This window comes from Vitis riparia, chromosome 14 (assembly GCF_004353265.1).
Source record: "Vitis riparia cultivar Riparia Gloire de Montpellier isolate 1030 chromosome 14, EGFV_Vit.rip_1.0, whole genome shotgun sequence".
NCBI classification, from domain to species: domain Eukaryota; kingdom Viridiplantae; phylum Streptophyta; class Magnoliopsida; order Vitales; family Vitaceae; genus Vitis; species Vitis riparia.
Window position 1 is genome coordinate 1,131,698 of NC_048444.1, and position 20,969 is coordinate 1,152,666.

The 20,969-nt window shown below is 31.5% G+C and overlaps 2 protein-coding genes across 8 annotated transcripts in view; both read right to left on the minus strand.

Annotated features, from left to right (window-relative positions):
• Positions 1–825: 825 nt before the first annotated feature.
• LOC117930752 (probable leucine-rich repeat receptor-like protein kinase At1g35710) overlaps positions 826–20,969 on the minus strand; it is a 28,979-nt gene continuing 8,835 nt past the window's right edge. The window contains exons 1-2 of one of the 5 annotated variants that reach the window (XM_034851448.1): positions 11,765–13,660; positions 844–1,271 (exon numbers count right to left, since the gene is read on the minus strand). In XM_034851448.1, the coding sequence (XP_034707339.1) occupies positions 916–1,271; positions 11,765–13,628 (2,220 nt within the window). In that variant the 5' untranslated portion in view covers positions 13,629–13,660 and the 3' untranslated portion in view covers positions 844–915. Of the gene's footprint in view, positions 1,272–1,496; positions 2,578–11,071; positions 11,574–11,764; positions 13,668–20,969 lie in introns of those variants that run through there. The other 4 variants (XM_034851445.1, XM_034851450.1, XM_034851449.1 and 1 more) reach the window with 4 other exon arrangements.
• LOC117930757 lies at positions 6,482–9,359 on the minus strand. 3 transcript variants are annotated; one of them, XM_034851455.1, is made up of 5 exons: positions 9,140–9,359; positions 8,752–9,024; positions 8,191–8,357; positions 7,418–7,516; positions 6,482–6,887 (listed from the first exon to the last, which is right to left on the minus strand). In XM_034851455.1, exons 1-5 carry the CDS (start codon positions 9,210–9,212, stop codon positions 6,795–6,797), a joined length of 705 nt encoding a protein of 234 aa, XP_034707346.1. In that variant the 5' UTR covers positions 9,213–9,359; the 3' UTR covers positions 6,482–6,794. The 3 variants fall into 3 exon arrangements, with proteins under 3 accessions (XP_034707346.1, XP_034707347.1, XP_034707348.1); XM_034851456.1 differs by having other exon boundaries at positions 6,482–6,798; positions 9,140–9,356; XM_034851457.1 differs by having other exon boundaries at positions 8,752–9,019; positions 9,140–9,231.

Here is a 20,969-nt window from a genome sequence, read left to right on the forward strand (position 1 = left end):
ACAATAGAAAAATAAAAATTTTAGAGTTTTAATAATACTTTATTTTTTTCAATCATTAGATATTTTCAAAATTAACATTGATAGCATGATAGAAAAGAAAATGTAAAACATTATTGTAATTTCTTAATGTTGCATCACATATATGTATGTAAATTGGTGTTTGGTATCATCCTAGTATTTCTTCACTCCCACTAATATTTTTAAGTGCTCTTCTTATACATAATCAAATAATTTTATATGCTATGAGCAAAATAGATAAGATAGTATTTTAAAATAGAGTAAGAATGCATTTGAGAGTAATTTTAAAAAGTATTTTTAATATTTCTAGTATTTGAAAGATATAAATTTTCAAGTGTTAGAAAGTTTAGAGACGCTTCCTAAAATCACTACACCACGTAGATATAATCATATTGCTATTATTCAATTCACGTTTTCCCCATTTTTATTGTACAGTTGTGTTTGGCAACAAAGATTACAAATTAGATTCATTAGAATGTGAAATGTTAGAATTGTTAAAAGGAAAAGAAAAGTTAGAAGGATTTTTGTCCAATAAAATGATGATTATTATTACTATAATTGTTTATAAATTGTTAAGCTCCTTTTAGATAGGAGAAATTATGAATGAAAAAAATAAAATACGATGTCAAATTTTGGTATTAATTTAAAGGAAAAATAAGGTAATGTTAGGATTAATAATCTCATTCAAAGTTTACAAAGCATTATATACCAATTTGATGCAATTCTTTTGATCACATAATGCTATTATCACTTTGAAAAAATAAATAGAAAAATTGTATTTGAGTAATTAATGGGAAATAAAGGATACATAGACTACAAATTTCTTATTACTAAAATGACAAAAAAAAAAAAAAAAAAAAAATCTTCCTTCCAATTACATATAAACTCACATGGCATTTAAATTTCTTCATTTTTCAATTGCAAAAGTGATATTGCACCAACGGGTTGTGGAAATGACTTGCTAGCGCTAAGTCTCCAAGACACTTGTTGCATAGATGGACGAAATCGTGGATTACAATGGAGACATTTGAGCGCCAATGATACTACAAGAGTTACATCATTAGCAACTTGTGGACCTTTAGGAGATGAAAGACGGGAGTCTAATACATCCTTTAATGTTATGTTTTGAGTTGATGAAGATGATAATGAGGTGACAAGATCTCCCGGATGCTTTCCCATTATTGTTTCCAATGCTACCATCCCAAAGCTATAAACGTCGCATTTTTCAGTCACAACCATAGTATAGGCAAGCTCTACAATATATATGTAAAAAAATGAATATTTTTGTTATAAGAAAAAAATCTTAATACACACTTATCAAAAACCAAAGACAAAGAAAGCTTATAACATAAATATTTTGCAATCTCTAGAAAACTTTTGAAATTTTATGAGGGTGTGACAATTGAAAAGATTAATGTTTTGTAAATTGTTTGTAGGGTAAGCAATGAAACATTAATGAAGGTTATAGTCTAGTTTACCTGGTGCAATATATCCGTACGTGCCCGCAAGAAGGGTTTGATTGGATGAATCAGGATCTAACAATCTTGCAGTGCCAAAATCTGCTACGAAAGCTTCAAGCTTGGAATCTAGAAGAATGTTGTTACTTGATATGTCTCGATGAATGATAGGCAAGGTAGAGTCATGATGCATGTAAGATAACGCATTAGCAATGCCTTTAACAACATTCACCCTCTTTATCCAATCCAATTCCACAACCTCAACTTCATCCCTTAGCATACAATACAAGCTTCCTTTTTCCATATATTTGTAAACTAGAAACATGCATCTGTTATGTAGACAGAAGCCATGAAGTTTCACAATGTTACGGTGTTGTATTCTTGATAGCATTTGAACTTCATTTTCAAAGCTTTTCAAGTAAGTTGGATTCTCTCTTTCCCATCCATGAAGTTTTTTCAAGGCAACCACCTTCCCGGAAGGCAGTTGTGCTCTGTAAACGCTCCCATAGCCTCCAGTGCCTATGCAGTATTTGACGTCAAAATCCTCAGTTGCTTGGATGATGTCGTCATAAGCAATCGTACCATCATAGTCCCATATGGAAAACAAATCTCCATTTTTCGCCTTTGTTGTCTTCGATAATTGATTTTTTCTTATCTTTTGTTTATGGAAGAGAAACCCAAGGACGGTAACTGAAAGCAACAAGGTTGCAGATACAGAAATAATAACGATGAGAATGATTTGGTGTCTTTTCTTACAATGCGACAAACCTTTGATTCCACCACATAAACCTTTGTTGTGGCCAAATGCCTCATGTGGAGTTGTAGACTGACCCTCCAACTGATTGTGTGATAAATCAATTGACGTCCACATGTAGTTATTAGAAATAGAATGAGGAATTGTGCCAGAGAGGTTATTGTAGGAGAGATTGAAGTATTCTACTTCTTTCAAATTTCCCAACTGTGAAGGTATCTTTCCACTTATTAAGTTATTACTCATGTCTAGATAATCCAATTTCTTCAAATTCACTATTTCTTCAGGGATGAAACCAGTGATTTGATTCGCACCGAGATCTAGATATGATAAATCTAAAAGATACCCAATTTCAGGAGGGATAAAACTACTGATTTGATTACCTCTAAGAGTAAGAGAAGTTAGATTGGTAAGATTACCAAAAGATGAAGGGATGACACCAGTAAGGTTGTTATAACCCAGATGCAAACGATTCAGATTCTTCATTTTCCCAATTTGAGGAGGGATAAAACCACTGATTTGATTACGATTAAGGAAAAGATAAGTCAGATTGGTAAGATTACCAAAAGATGAAGGGATGACACCAGTAAGGTTGTTATCATGGAGAACCAAATAAATCAGATTCTTCATTTTCCCAATTTGAGGAGGAATTGAACCATGTAGTTGATTAGAATAAAGGAGGAGGAGCTCCAACTGAGTGAGGTTAGCCAAGGAAAGAGGTAGCTCACCTGTAAGATTGTTATTATGGAGAGAAAGAACAGTGAGTTGAGTAAGAGTACCTATTTGGTGTGGGATGCTACCATTGAGTCTACAGTCATCAAGCCAGAGCTCAACCAGGCTGGGAAATGAAGAAAACTCCAATTTGCTAAGCTCACCCAATTTTTTTCCTGGACCGGAAAGGGCGATTCCAGTCACTCTTCCGGCATTATTGCAATATACACCATCCCAGTCGCAATGAGCAGAGGTAGAATTCCACCAACCGGTGCTGCGCAGAGCCTCTGCCTCATCAGTTGATGAAGATGGTGATGATAATGCATTGGCAAGAGAGAATAACATTATCATCATGATACTGGTAATGGTAACTACTACCACTGCTGGAGAAATTATAATGGAGGACGCCATCTTTAATTCTGTGCAATTAAACCTTACTACACACTTTTATAATGCAAATATAAATATAAATATTGGTTGGTGTCTAAGAAAGAGCCGCTTCCCTTCCTGGAAACACACCAAGTCAAGCAACTCCTAAAGTCTCTAATAATATTAATATTAATGTCCACGTGATTCATGATTTAATTTCTTGTGTAACTTTAAGTGGACTGCAATAAAAGTAAATGTGAACACTAATGCCCATCACCCAGCTGCCTCTCTTCTAAAGTAGCAAAGAAGAAAGTAGACAATGAGACAGCCAATTCCCTTGCCGCACGCAACTTTACATTTAAAACCCCTTTTTCTTTTCTATCTAAACCCTTTATAATTTAAATATTTTTAATTAAGATAAGTATTTTCTTTAAATTTTTTTAAAGTCTTGATAAATTAATTATTTACCTATTTTTTGCCTTTTAATTTAATATTTCTCCTTACTTAGGTGTTCGAAAATGTGTATCCACTAATTATTTAGTGATTCACGGATAATCATATGATAGGAGATTTTAAGTTTTTTCTTGTTATACATAACACATTACTAAAAATACTATAAAAATATTTTTTTTATATATTTAAACACTAATTGATTTTTCTTAAAAAAAAATTCTAATAAAAACACTAATTACAAAAACTACTACAAATTAAGAATGATTTATCTAAAATCAATCCAACATAAGTTCTAAATAATGTGATCACTCAATTAAGCTTACACCTTATTTATTTCCAATCATGGATTTTTGGAAGATTTCATAATGAATGAAGCAATGTTTTCCAAGATTTATTCCCAATCATGGATTTTTGGAAAATTTCATAATGAATGAAGCAATATTTTCCAAGGGCTTTTGGAAAACCCCACAAAGTTTCACATGAAAATGTTGTTTGATAAGTCAAACAAAATGGAAAGAATGACCACAAACACAAATGATTAAAAGAAATTTAAAAGACAAATAAAACATTCCTAATGAGTCAGCAAATTAAATTATATATAATTTACATGGTATGAATTTGTTGACTTATTATAAAACTAGATAAAGACTTGAAAAAAATGAAACAATACAATCAAAATGAGAATGTGATAAAATTTTTCAAGAACCTTTGAAAAACTACACAATATTATCCAAAACTAGGTAAAGATGGATTTGACAAAAACAAAATATAAACAATAACAAATTATAAAAATTAAATAAAATTTTAGGGAAAACCTTTAAATTATGGAGCAAAAGAAAATTTGAAGTTCACATAAAAAATTTATGATAATTACTAAGGCTGTGTGTGAATATATTTTCTAATTTTTATTTAAAAAAATATAAATTGCACATAAGATAGGGATTGACTTGGTATTCTTATATAAAATACTTTGGTACTACCCTTGTTTCCAAAAGCAAAAACTGCTTTATTTTTTGACACCTAGAATCAATATAAGTGGTTCTAAAAAACTCTCTTCCCGGAAACACCCCAAGTCAGACAATTCTTTTTCAGCCTACTACTACAATCTCTGATCTTGGCGTATGTTCACATGATTCATGATATTGACCCATTGAAACAACTCTCAATCAGGAGACCCCATGAATGAAATTTCCTGTTTCCACTCAAGTGGATTGTAATAAAAGTAAATGTGAACACCAATGCTCATCACCCAGCTGGCTCTTTTCTAACATACAAAGAAGGCAGTAGACAATGACAGCCACTTCCCTTGTTGCATGCATGTTTATACACACGATTCATGATATTGACCCATTGAAACAACTCTCAATCAACAATCTCTGATCTTGGCGTATGTCCACATGATTCATGATATTGGGTCCGCATGATTCACGATATTGACCCATTGAAACAACTCTCAATCAGGAGACCCCATGAATGAAATTTCCTTGCTTCCACTCAAGTGGATTGTAATAAAAGTAACCGTGGACTGCATGCAATAAAAGTAAATGTGAAAACTAATGCTCATAACCCAGCTAGCTCTTTTCTAACATACAAAGAAGGCTCAAATCTTGTCTTGCTTCTTCAAAGGATATTTAAAAGACCAACGCAAATAATACCACAGAGATTTGGGTGGATCAGTTTCATGTTACTAATGAAACATATAATTATAATACCCTTTGCTGATATATATATCTTGCATTTGGTAAGAACTAAATTCATTTCTCTGGAAGATTTAGTCATTTTGTCGATGGGCAAGTTTCATGCTTACTTAACTGTCTAATTCATTCTTCAATGGGATCTACAGGAACATATAAACAAAATTTGTAAATTAGAATTGTTGACTAGAAGCAATAATACATCACCATGTTAGAGATTAATCCATACACATGAACTCCTGGCCAGACTGTACCTGGGATTAGCATCAAGGCAAGAAATGAATGTTGAAAAGAACCAAATTCCAAATGGTCAATGTGGTATAAAAATTTATGTCTCATTACGCTTTCATAGTTTGCAAGAAGGCATATCCATTATCGGTTTCTGCAGAAATGGGCAGAAGCGGTTGCCCACGATATAATCCAAGCAATGGCACATTTCTTGGATGAGAAGAAAGAAATTTGGGAAAATAGAAGAAAAAGAGTGTGAAAATGGACTGGCTAGCAAACTCATTCATGGGTGCATGTCTTGGTGTTGTGTTGCGTTGTTTGTTGCAGGTGGGCATTGGAGAGGCTTCAACGGCAAGGGAGGCCCCAGCATCTGGAACATGCGAAGAGCATGAGATCCACGACCACCAGAGGCCACACCACGTGACCCATGACCCCCAACCCCAACCCCAACACCACCACCACCATCAACATCATCAACTTGCCACTGCTGCTTTCCACATCACCAGGCCTTCACATTCCATCTCCGCCATCATCTCTCCCCCACCCCTCCATCACACCTCCATTATTCTTGATGAAGACTCCTACCATGTCTCTAGAATAATGCTCCAAAATGAAAATTTTCAGGTAATAATGCACCCTCACATGTATTTTTCTTATTCGACCTGCTTTTCTGACAGATAAAATGTCGTTACGTTAATTTGTCAAACAAAATCAATAATGTTGTCTTGCTTTTTTGGATAAAATATTGTTTTGTTATTTTTTTCAAATAAAATTAAAAATACTTATACATATCTCAGACATATTCAAATTCATATTTAAATATATATATATAAACCGAGTTGCATAAAAGTGCAACTCGGGTGTACAGTGACTGAGTTTGAGACACGACCCAGTAACTCATTGATGGTTTTTGGTGTCTGTTAAATTGCAGGCAAACAACTGTCATTTCACTTGCCAATCTAATAGTTGTAGACATGATCATTTACATGGGTATTTTTTTGTTTTTCTTAAATGGATTCTGAGCAGCAGCATCACCAGCAGCCGCAGCAGCAACATCATAAACTAGGGGGGAGGTCTGCATCTGGCTTGGAGGAACTCATAATGGGCTGCACTTCAACTGATATCAAAGAAGTAAGTATGAACTTTTTGACTCTGAAATCCATGAGCCATGTATGCCAGGACACCAACCAAAGAATATGTAGGCAACTAAAATAAAAAAAGAGAGAGAAAAAGATAGAAATCAATATCTTTATTAGTAATTATTCTAAACTAAAGATGAGAAACTAGAAGCCTTTTTCTTTTTCTCTTTTTCATTTCCATGTTTAGGCGGTTTTTAAGATTATTTCATGTCATCTTATATCATATGCAACTTCAAAAATTAAAGAGAAAAAAGAGGAAGACTAGATCTCTAGCATGAGTAGACTCTTGAAGAATTTATCTTTAAAATTAATTAGCTAATGTGAAATGAGAAGCTGATATTGTGGAAATATTGATCAAGAAACATGGATCTACCTTTAGGTTTCTTTTGAACAACAAAGGGAAGTGACTAACTGAAGCTGAAACTTTTCTCTTGAGCCTGATTTTCATTTTGAATTTGCTGTGGAAGTAGTGAATGAGAGCTTGGAAATGACCAGAAAACTTTTTCCACGTGTGGTTTTGGAGGCACGAGATACAAGAATCAATCAACTTAGATACAATATTTCTGTGGTTCTCATTTTAGAATACTTGAAAGATACCTCAAGAAAAATTTGTGCTTCAGAAGGAGATTTTGAGATGGCAAAGACTGTTATATGACTGCCTTTGAATGCTGCAACAATATTCTCTGCAGGTATCACCTAAGAAATGGACAACCAGGGACCAACTAAGAATCAGGATCTTAAAAAATAACAAAAGTACAAGCTAAAAAAAGTTATACTTTCAAAGACAAGCCAACTTTTTTGTTTCAGAAACAGGTAATGTTTCCACGCAGAAAGAAAATGATAGGCAAGAGCAGTTGATGAGGTGGGAAAGGAAAAAGCAGAACACAGATTAAGTAACTGGTCTACATGACCTTGCCCATATTGTATCCAGTTTGTATCTTTCATATGGTTATCCCATTCCAAAGAAAGGAGAAGTGTTGCATTAGGTAGATGCTAGCACAAAAATTGGGGTTGTAAAGTCATAACATGAAACCCGAAATGGTTATAAAACATTCATGAAACAGACCCAAAATCGATGAGGTTTAAGGCTCCCTTAAGCTAATCAAGTTATCCATCAAAACATTTATGAAATACAAATGAGAGTTGAAAATGTACATAAATATTAGCACTCCACCACCTTAGGGCAGATCAGAAGAAAAAAAATGAAACCTAGAAAATGTTCCACCAGTCCACATAAATAAAGGAAATAAATCATCCTCTAATATTAGTCTTAGGCTTGTTCTGAAGCAAGCTTAGAGGTACCAGATCAGAGGTTATTGATGAATTTCCTTGAGATTTGATTTTTAATGAGTGGACAACAATCGGCATACCTGCCAATCCAGTAAATTGATGATAACGTTGTCTGCCTGCTTATCTTCAGGCTGGAGCAGCTGTAGTTGTTGCGGAGAAGTAACATCATAAACTGTCGCAACTCCTCTTCCTTCACTGTCAAAAAGTTTTTCCTCTTTAATGAAGAGCGGGTGTATCAATGCAATTGCTGTTCAATTCTCGACCAAAACATCAGAATTAGAAACTTGTACACTATAGTCTGGAAGCAATCACACCTAAACACATATATACACCAATTCACCTAAATCTACAAATGGGCATTGGCTGTATTTAAACATCGGCATGTTTTATTCTATTGAAAAGGTAATGGGTTACTCTTACAATGCAAAGCAAATTCCTAAATTTCAAATTGGTGGCACAAAATCTTATGTGCTTCACTTCAGGGCAAACAACAATTCCACTCAACCGAAAGCAAAGCCTCAACCCAACTACTCGGGCCTAACCTTTTTTAGCCATTAACTCTTCCAAAGAACACATAGGCATAAAACCAAACAATGAACATGCAATCCACGAACGAGGATAACGAGCCTTAATCCACTTACAGGACCATTCAGTGGCGAGTTCTCGATGGTCAGGCGGGAAAATGAAAGTGTTCCATCCCCTCTCGACGGCTGCAGTCATGACTTGCTTGCTCTCCGTCCATATCCACACCACCTTGTGTTGGCGGTACCCCGCCGATGTAACCGAAGAAGAATGAGAAGAACACATTGTGACCCGAGAACTGAACTGCAATTGAGCTCTCTTGCCACTATTATTACTGCTATTAGTAATGGAATGGACTTCCCATGAAATCAATCTGCAACTCTTGGACTTGACTAAGAGCATTGAAGATTAATTAGGATACGGAAATAACAAATCTGAACAAGGGAAAAAAAAACCAGTATGAATGAGAATTATGGGGAATTGGGAAGCAGGAAAAGAGAAAAGAACCTGGTTTTGGGGTGAATAAGGACAGTTGTGATGTGGGGATTCCAGCCAAGGAAGGATAGTACGCCACACTCATCTCTTGGTTTCTGTAGATTTCATGTGTCCATCCTCTGGTTACTCAAATTAACTCTAACGCCGAGTGGTGATGTGAATAGGGTGTGCAGAAAATGTGAAAATTTTCAATTAAAAAGAAAAAGAAAAAGAAAAAGCGATTAAGGGCATAAACAAATGCTAGGAAAAATGTTATTGGAATTTTGAAAAAAAAAAAAAAAAACAAGATATGAAACTGGAATAATGCTTCGTTAAGTATCAACTGACATGTCTTATATTGAAATCTGATTATGAATATTAAAACTTCGGTATGATAGTCATTTAATTTAATCTGATTATCACTTTTTTTGAGGTTTAAATGCTGAAGTCAGGCTTGGGTCAAGTCATGTGCTAGGTTTGAAGCCCTAAAGGGGTAGGACCGATATTAAGTGCCAATTTGGTAGTAATTCTAAGAAGTGTTTTTAATTTAAAAGTGTTTTCTTTTTTAAAAAAAATGGATATTTGACAATTTTTATAAAATATTTTTTAAAATTTGAAAAAATGACTTATAATATTAAAAAAATCATTTATAATGTTTTTTAAAGAAACATTTTATAAATTCTTTTAAAAATACTTTAAGAAAAAAAACGCACTTTAAATAAGGGTCAAGCCAAGCTTTGGGTCAAAATATTTGAACAGACTTAGCTAGACTTTGTATGATCGAGCCAAATTTTTACATCCTTAAGTGAACCCTTCATGATATGCACAATAATATTTCAATAAAACAAACAATACTAATTTTATACATGTATTCATAGTTAATCAAAATTATTTAATTTAAATAGGATCATATTTTACAATGTGCTACTATTATGAAAATAATTTAAATAAATATAAGTCTAATTTTACATAAAGTCAAGGACATCTTATGGATACATGTATCTCATCTTGACAAAATTATTTATGAAAATAATTTAAATAAATATAATGTCTAATTTTATATAAAGTCAAGGACATTTTATTGATAACACATATCTCATCTTAACAAAATTATCAACATAAATATTAGTACTTTTCTATTTTTTAACAATAGAAAAATAAAAATTTTAGAGTTTTAATAATACCTTATTTTTTTCAATCATTAGATATTTTCAAAATTAACATTGATAGCTGAATATATGATAGAAAAGAAAATGTAAAATATTATTGTAATTTCTTAATATTGCATCACATGTATGTATGTCATTTGGTGTTTGAGTGTTTTGAGTGTCATCCTAGTATTTCTTCACCCCACTAATATTTTTAAGTGCTCTTCTTATACATAATCAAATAATTTTATATGTTATAGGAAAAATAGATAAGATGGTATTTTAAAATAGAGTAAAAATGCGTTTAAAAGTGATTTTAAAAAATATTTCTAATATTTCTAATATTTGAAAGATATAAATTTTCAAGCGTTAGAAAATTTAAAAACACTTCCTAAAATCACTACGAAATAAACTCTAAATTTATTATCTTCACCACGTAGATATAATCATATTGCAATTATTCAACTTACTTTTTCTCCACTTTTATTGTACGGTCATGTTTAACAACAAAGATTACAAATTAGACTCATTAGAATGTAAAATGTTAGAATTGTTAAAAGGAAAAGAAAAGTTGAAGGATTTTTTTCCAATAAAATGATGATAATCATTACTATAATTGTTTATAAATTGTTAAGATCCTTTTAGATAGGAGAAATTATGAATGAAACAAAATAAAATACGATGTCAAATTTTGGTATTAATTTAAAGGAAAAATAAGGATAATATTAGGATTAATAATCTCATTTGAAGTTTACAAAGCATTATACATCAATTTGAAGCAATTCTTTTGATCACATAATGCTATTATCAATTTGAAAAAATAAATAGAAAAATTGTATTTGAGTAATTAATGGGAAAGAAAGGATACATATACTATAAATTTCTTATTACTAATATGACAAAGGAAAATGATTAAAAAAAAAAAAAATCTTCCTTCCAATTACATATCAACTCATATGACATTTAAATTTCTTCATTTTTCAATTGCAAAAGTGATATTGCACCAATGGGTTGTGGAAATGACTTGCTAGCACTAATTCTCCAAGACACTTGTCGCATAGATGGACGAAATCGTGGATTACAATGGAGACATTTGAGCGCCAATGATACTACAAGAGCTACATCATTAGCAACTCGTGGACCTTTAGGAGATGAAAGACGGGAATCTAATAGATCCTTTAATGTTATGTTTTGAGTTGATGAAGATGATAATGAGGTGACAAGATCTCCTGGATGCTTTCCCATCATTGTCTCCAATGCTACCATCCCAAAGCTATAAACATCGCATTTTTCAGTCACAACCATAGTATAGGCAAGCTCTACAATAGAAAATATCTTAATACATGCTTATAAAAAACCAAGCACAAAGAAAACTTATAACATGCATATTTTGCAATCTCTAGAAAACTTTTGAAATTTTATGAGGGTGTGGCAATTGAAAAGTTAATGTTTTGTAAATTGTTTGTAGGGTAAGCAATGAAACATTAATGAAGGTTATAGTCTAGTTTACCTGGTGCAATATATCCGTATGTGCCTACAAGAAGGGTTTGATTGGATGAATCGGGATCTAACAATCTTGCAGTGCCAAAATCTGCTACGAAAGCTTCAAGCTTGGAATCTAGAAGAATGTTGTTACTTGATATGTCTCGATGAATGATAGGCAGGGTAGAGTCATGATGCATGTAAGATAAAGCATTAGCAATGCCTTTAACAACATTCACCCTCTTTATCCAATCCAATTCCACAGCCTCTACTTCATCCCTTAGCATACAATACAAACTTCCCTTTTCCATATATTTGTAAACTAGAAACATGCATCTGTTATGTAAACAGAAACCATGAAGTTTCACAATGTTACGGTGTTGTATTCTTGATAGCATTTGAACTTCATTTTCAAAGCTTTTCAAGTAAGTTGGATCCTCTCTTTCCCATCCATGAAGTTTTTTCAAGGCAACCACCTTCCCGGAAGGTAGTTGTGCTCTGTAAACGCTCCCATAGCCTCCAGTGCCTATACAGTATTTGATGTCAAAGTCCTCGGTTGCTTGGATGATGTCTTGATAAGCAATCACACCATCATAGTCCCATATGGAAAATAGATCACCATTTTTCACCTTTGTTGTCTCAAGTAATTGATTTTTCCTGATCCTTCGTTTATGGAAGAGAAGCCCAAGGACTGCAACCGAAAGCAACAAGGTTGCAGATAAAGAAACAACAATGATGAGTATGATTTGGGGCCTTTTCCTGCATCGTGGCCAACTTTTGATTTTACCACATAGACCTTTGTTGTGGCCAAATGCCTTTGGTGAAGTTCTAAAATGCAATTGAAAGGGTATAGGACCTTCCAATTGATTGTATGATAAATCAATTTCTGTCCACATGTAGTTAGAAAGAGAATGAGGAATGGTGCCAGAGAGCTTATTGTGGGAGAGATTGAAGTATTCTACGTTTTTCAAATTTCCGAATTGGGAAGGTATCTTTCCACTAATTAAGTTATCACTTATGTCTATTTGACTCAAATTCTTCAAATTCCCAATTTCTACGGGAATGAAACCACATATTTGATTACCTCTAAGAGTAAGAGAAGTCAGATAGGTAAGCTTACCAAAAGATGAAGGGATGACACTAGTAAGGTTGTTATAATCTAGAATCAAATGAATCATATTCTTCATATTCCCAATTTCATGAGGAATTGGACCATGTAGTCCGTTATAAGAAAGATTGAGGAACTTCAGGTTCTTCATTTTCCCAATTTGAGGAGGGATAAAACCACTTATTTGATTACTGCCAAGAAAAAGATAAGTCAGATTGGTAAGATTACCAAAAGATGAAGGGATGACACCAGTAAGGTTGTTATCATGGAGAACCAAATAAATCAGATTCTTCATTTTCCCAATTTCAGGAGGAATCGAACCATGTAGTCGATTAGAATAAAGGGAGAGGTACTCCAACTGAGTGAGGTTAGCCAAGGAAAGAGGTAGCTCACCTGTAAGATTGTTACGACCGAGAGAAAGAACAGTGAGTTGAGTAAGAGTACCTATTTGGTGTGGGATGCTACCATTGAGTCCACAGTCATCAAGCCAGAGCACAACCAGGCTGGGAAATGAAGAAAACTCCAATTTGCTAAGCTCACCCAATTCTTTTCCTGAATCGTAAAGGGAGATTCGAGTCACTCTTCCGGCATCATTGCAATATACACCATCCCAGTCGCAATGAGCAGAGGTAGAATTCCACCAACCGGTGCTGCGCAGAGCCTCTGCCTCATCAGTTGATGAAGATGGTGATGATAATGCATTGGCAAGAGAGAATAACATTATCATCATGATACTGGTAACGGTAACTACTACCACTGCTGAAATTATAATAGAGTACGCCATCTTTAACTCAGTGCAATTAAACCTCACCACACACACTTTTATAGTGCAAATATAAATATAAATATTGGTTGGTGTCTAAGGAAGAGCCGCTTCCCTTCCTGGAAACACACCAAGTCAAGCAACTCCTAAAGTCTCTAATAATATTAATATCAATGTCCATGTGATTCATGATTTAATTTCTTGTGTAGACTTTAAGTGGACTGCAATAAAAGTAAATGTGAACGCAAATGCTCTTCACCCAGCTGGCTCTTTTGTAACATACAAAGAAGACAGTAGACAATGACAACCACTTCCCTTGTTGCATGCAAGTTTATTCATTTTAAACCTCTTTTTCTTTCCTATCTAAATCCTTTATAAATTATATATATATATATATATATAATTCACAGAAATATTTTCTTTGAAGTCTTTGATTAATTAATTATTTACTTATATAAAAAAAACTAATATATTGAATCTTATGAAAGTATGGTGCCATTTTTCTCTTCAATTTAATATTTCTCCTTGATTAAGGGTTCAAAATTTGTATGTACGGATTATTTCTTTCTATAAAAATGAAATACATTTTCAACATGTCACCATATGAACACAAAAAATATAGTCTAGGGAATAATTTCCAAGAGCATGCAATTGAATTCAATTAAACGACACACCCCATATTCCACGTTAGGTAGGCTTCCCATAAGAAAAATTGATGTTGATCAATGTAGGATTTATTCATAGATTTTTCCAAGCTACATCATGTTTTCATAAAGACCAAGAAGAAGACTTCAATGAGTCAACCGTATATAAAGAATGATAAGTACCAACGATGTATAAAAAAAATCTTTATAATTTTTTTAAAAATATGTTTGAAAATGATTCAAACAAGCCCAAAAGTGTTTTGTCTATAATACATGAAAGTGTTTTTTGCTTTTAAAAATTTAGCTAATCATCTAGAATGACACATGGATAATCATATGGTAGGAGATTTTATATTTTTTAGGTTATATATAATTCATTATTAAAAAAATTATAAAAATAATTTTTATTACATCTAAATCTATAATACATTACTAAAAACATTATGAAAATATTTTTTATTACATCTAAATACTAATGGATTTTTCTTAAAAAGTTTTTCTAGTAGAAACACTAATAACAAAAAATACTACAAATTAAGAATCTTTTAACTAAAATAGATCATAAATAGGTTCTAAATAATGTGATTACTCAATCAAGTTTATACGTTATTTATTCCCAATAATGGATATTTGGAAGATTTCATTACGATGAATGTGGCAATATTTTCCAAGGAGCTTTGGAAAACTTTTTGGAAGTTTTCACAATGATGAATGAAGCAATATTTTCCACAGAGCTTTGGAAAATGTTATGGAAGTAACGATGAATGAGGCAAAATTTTCCAAGGGGCTTTGGAAAACTTTACAAGATTTTACGTGAAAATGAGAAAGACTTGATAAGTCAAATAAAATTAAAAGAATCACCCTTACAAATACAAATGATTAAAATAAAATTTAAAGGTCAAATAAAATATTCATAATGAGTTAACAAATTAAATTACTTATGATTTACACATTATGAATTTGTTGACTTATTATGAAACCAATTAGGTCTAACAAAATGAAAAGAATGACCCTTCACAAGCAAATGATTAAAGGAAAATTTAAAGGTTAAATAAAACATTCATAATGAGTCAACAAATTAAATTATGTATGATTTACATGGTATGAATTTGTCGACTCGTTATAAAACTAGATAAAGACTTGAGAAAAATGAAACAATACAATCAAAATGAGAATAAGATAAAATTTTCCAAGAATCTTTGAAAAATTACACAATATTATATAAAACTAGATAAAGACTTTAAAAAAACAAAACACAAACAATAATAAGTTATAAAAATTAAATAAAATTTTAGGGAAAAATTTTAAATTATGAAGTAAAAGAAAATTTGAAGTTCAAATAAAACATTTATAATAATTATTAAGGTTGCATGTAGATATATTTTCTATTTTTCATTTAAAAAATATAAATTGTACATAAGATAGGAATTGACTTTATATTCTTGTATAAAATACTTTGGTACTACTCTTGTTTCCAAAACCAAAATCTGTTTTGTTTTTTTACTCCTAGAATCAATATAAGTGCTTTTAAATATAAATGTTATATTTATATATACTTTCTATTTTTTTATTTTTAAAATTAGAAATTGTGCATAAGATAGGAATTTACCTTGTATTCTTATACAAAATACTTTGGTACTACTTTTCTTGTTTTCAATTGTTCTTGGCTCGTAGAATCAATATAAGAGACTATTTTCTCTTCGGAAACACACACCAAGGGGGTGTTTAGTAAAATTTAAACTTATTACTTAATGATTTAAGTTGATTATAAATTAAATTATACTTAAGTTGTTAACTTAAAACTTATTACTTAATTTTTACTTCAAGTATTAAGATTATTTAATAAAATTAACTTAAAATTTATTTTAAATCATCAAATTAATATATTTATTCTCATATATTATAATTCGGATAAAAGAGATCGAGTAACAATAAAGATCATGAAATAGTAAAAGAAATCGTGGAAGGTAATTAGGGTAAATAAGAATAAAAAAGAAAAATGAAGATACAGAGTTAAAAATAAGTTAATTATCTTTTACTTTAAGTCATATTATTAAATTATTTTATCAAATATATTTAATTTACTTAATAACTTAAATTAAATTATTAAATCATTTTCAACTATTAAATTGTTTTACCAAACATCCACCAAGTCAAACTACTTTTTTGGGGTACACGACTAAAGCCTCGATTATTGGTGTCCTCATGATTCTTTTGCTGACCTGACCACCCACCTGGCTCTCTCCCAACCTAATGAAAACGGTAGACAATGACTGTCAATCCCCTTGTTGCAAGTCTAGGTCTAAAGAAAACAATTTATATCCAATTATTCATCACATTAATTTGATTTTTTGTCCTATCTAAAAGACCTTCTGAATTTAAATATTTTTAATATATGACATAAAAACTCTTTCTATCTTATCTTCAATGCATGTATTTTTGGAAAAATTGGCAGAATGTGTAATAGAATTGAAATATTTGAAAAACAACACCATTTGTTTTTTTCAAAACAAAAAGATTAAAATGTATTTTATTTTATAGAGGGAGCATCATTAATATTCTTAAAACATAATAACTAAAATAACTAAGTACACATGAAATTAATGTATTTACATCATTTTTTACCTTTCATTATTTTTGATGTCTTTTTTTTCTTTTTGATTATTACGACTAAAACAAATGTGGGGTTTTTTCTTTTTTTTTTTAAGAAGGTAATGATGAATCGTTTTTCTTCTAAATTTTTGCCTTCTATATCAATGATGATGGGTTTATATTTTATTTTATTTTCATTTAAAATTCAATATTAAATTGTCACTTGTTATTTCTTTTCGCCAATAAGAATATTCCACTTCTTTGACCCTTGGTCATTTTCCACTTATTATCTAACTAATATCAGGTTGCATATTACGAAGAATTCACCCCCATTGAACTTGTTCGTAGAAAGAATATCCATTACTCCATCAAATATTGAGTTCATCCTTTTCAAAAGAAAGCCCCTACCCAAAATTTAGTGGAGTATGCTATCTCCACTAATACGGTCACAGTTTTGTTGGATGCCTAATGACACAAAGAACTAGCACCTTTATAAGGATGTCTAACATGAAGCATTGAAACATTTATACCAACCACTTGAATGGCGATGGTAACTACCACCACTGCTGTAAAAATAATATTAATATTAATGTCCACGTAATTTATGACTTAATTTCTGGTGGACTGCACTAAAAGTAAATGTCCATTTTCCTCTTGCATTTTATATTTCTCCTTGGTTTGGTGTTCAAAATGTGTATGAACACTAGGGCATAGTTTCTAGGAGCTTGCAATTCAAATCCATTAAGCAACTGCACCCACCCCAGATTCCATACGTTAGGTAGGCTTCCCGTCAAATAAGTTGAAGAAAAAACCATTGATGTATCAATGATGGATTTATTCATTGAATCTTCCAAGCCTACACCACGTTTACGCAAAAGGCCAATGAGAAGACTTAGAAGACTCAATCGAATTTAAAGAATGACAAGTAATAAAACTAGATAGAGACTTTGATAAAAACAAAATGTAGACCATAACAAATTATGAAATTTTATGAAAGAAATTTAATTTAAAATTTAAATAAAACATTTATGATCATTACAAAGGTTATGTTTAGATATACTTTTTATTTTTTATTTTTAAAATTAGAAACTACACATAAGATAGGAATTTACCTTGTATTTTTATACAAAATGCATTACTAAAAACAATATAACAACAATTTTTTATTACATCTAAATACTAATGGGTTTTTCTTAAAAAGTTTTTCTAGTAAAAACACTAATAACAGAAGTACTACAAAGTAAGAATCTTTTGACTAAAATAAATGTTGGTATCTAAAAAACTCTCTTCCCGGAAACACCCTAAGTCAGACAATTCTTTTTCAACCTACTACTACAATCTCTAATCTTGGCGCATGCCCACATGATTCATGATATTGACCCATTGAAACAACTCTCAATCAAGATCTCTCTGATCTTGGCGTATGTCCACATGATTCATGATATTGACCCATTGAAACAACTCTCAATCAGGAGACCCCATGAATGAAATTTCCTTGTTTCCACTCAAGTGGATTGTAATAAAAGTAACTGTGGACTGCATGCAATAAAAGTAAATGTGAACACTAATGCTCATAACCCAGCTGGCTCTTTTCTAACATACAAAGAAGGCAGTAGACAATGATAGCCACTTCCCTTGTTGCATGCAAGTTTAAACATTTAAAACCTCTTTTTCTTTCCTATCTAAATCCTTTATAATTTAAATATATATATATATATTTCTTTGAAGTCTTTGATTAATTAATTATTTACTTCCATAAAAAAACTAATATATTGAATCTTATGAGAGTATGGTGCCGTTTTCCTCTTCAATTTAATATTCCTCCTTGATTAAGTGTTCAAAATTTGTATGCACCAATTATTTTTTTCTATAAAAATGAAATACATCTTCAGCAGATCATCATATGAACACAAAAAATATGGATTAGGGAATAATTTCCAAGAGCATGCAACTGAAATCCATTAAACAATGACACCCCATATTCCACGTTAGATAGGCTTTCCCATAAAAAACATTGATGTTGATCAATGTTGGATTTGTTCACTGATTTTTCCAAGCTGCACCATGTTTTCCCTAAAGACCAAAGAAGAAGACTTCAATGAGTCAACTCACAAAAGATATATAAGAAAAATCTTTATTTATTTATTTATTTTTTTGAGAAATTACGGGTTTGATACATTCTTCAAAACCACTTTTAAAATTTTAGCTAATCATCTAGAATGATACATGGATAATTACATGGTAGGAGATTTTATATTTTTTATGTTATATATTATACATTACTAAAAAAGTATCAAAATATTTTTTTATTATATCTAAATATATAATACATTATTAAAAACATTATGAAAATATTTTTTTGTTACATCTAAATACTAATGGATTTTTCTTAAAAAGTTTCAGTAGAAACACTAATAACAAAAAGTACTGCAAATTAAGGATCTTTTAATTAAAATAGATTGTAAATAAGTTCTAAATAATGTGATTACTCAATCAAGTTTATACATAATTTATTCCCAATAATGGATATTTGGAAGATTTCATAACGATGAATGTGACAATATTTTCCAAGGGTCTTTAGAAAGCTTTTTGGAAGATTTCACAACGATGAATGAAACAATATTTTCCAAAGAGCTTTGGAAAACGTTTTGGAAGATTTCATAATGATGAATGTGACAATATTTTCCAAGGGTTTTTGGAAAACTTTACAAGATTTTACGTGAAAATAAGAAAGACTTGATAGGTCAAACAAAATTAAAAGAATCACTCTTCAAAAACACAAAATAAAATTTAAAGGTCAAAAAAAATATTCATAATGAATTAATAAATTAAATTACATATGATTTACACATTATAAATTTGTTGACTTATTATGAAACCAAATAAAGACTTGATAAAAACAAAACGACACAGTCAAAATGAGAGCGAAATAAAAATTTCCAAGAATATTCTTTAAAAACTACACGAGGCGACATAAAACTAGATAAAAGTCTTGACAAAAACAATACAAAAATATAATAAATTATAAAAGTTGAATAAAATTTTGGGGAAAGTTTTTAAATCATGGAGCAAATAAAAAATGAAAAGAAAATTTGAAGTTGAAATAAATCATTCATGATAATATCACTAAGTTTACGTTCCATATGTTTTCTATTTTTTTGAAATAGAAATTGTAGATAAACAGAGGAATTTACCTTGTATTCTTATACCAGATACTTTAGTTTTTTGACTCCTAGAACCAATAGAAGTGCTTTGGAATATTAGTGTCTAAGGGACTACCTTCTCAAAAACACCCCGAGTCAGGCAATTCATTTTCAGTCTACTACACCCCAAGAGAGGCAACTCATTTTCAGTCTACTACTACCATATGTAATATTGGTGTCCACATGATTTATGATCTTGGTCTACCAAATACTTTAGTTTTTTTTAACTCCTAGAACCAATAGAAGTGCTTTGGAATATTAGTGTCTAAGGGACTACCTTCTCAAAAACACCCCGAGTCAGGCAATTCATTTTCAGTCTACTACACCCCGAGAGAGGCAACTCATTTTCAGTCTACTACTACCATATGTAATATTGGTGTCCACATGATTCATGATCTTGGTCTACCAAATACTTTAGTTTTTTTTTTAACTCCTAGAACCAATAGAAGTGCTTTGGAATATTAGTGTCTAAGGGACTACCTTCTCAAAAACACCCCGAGTCAGGCAATTCATTTTCAGTCTACTACACCCCAAGAGAGGCAACTCATTTTCAGTTTACTACTACCATATGTAATATTGGTGTCCATACACTACAAGAAAAATGGGAAACAATGACATTTTTTAGGCGTCAAGAAAGGTAACAGATGACGCTTCTCTAAAGCGTCCTTTCCGCCTCTGTCATTGTATGTTTTAGGCAACAATGACACTTTCAGGAAGCGTCATCTTTGGCTGAAAAAAGCCCACCAAAATAAAGGTTCTGTTTTTGGCTGAAAGATGACTTTACAAAACTCTAAATCCGATCTTCACCGTTCAAATTTAAGATTAATGACTTATGAACCTCTCCTCCAAATTTCAGCTCAATCAGACCATGAACAAAGCGACATCGGACCTTTGATGAAATCTGGGCATGATGTAAAAAACCG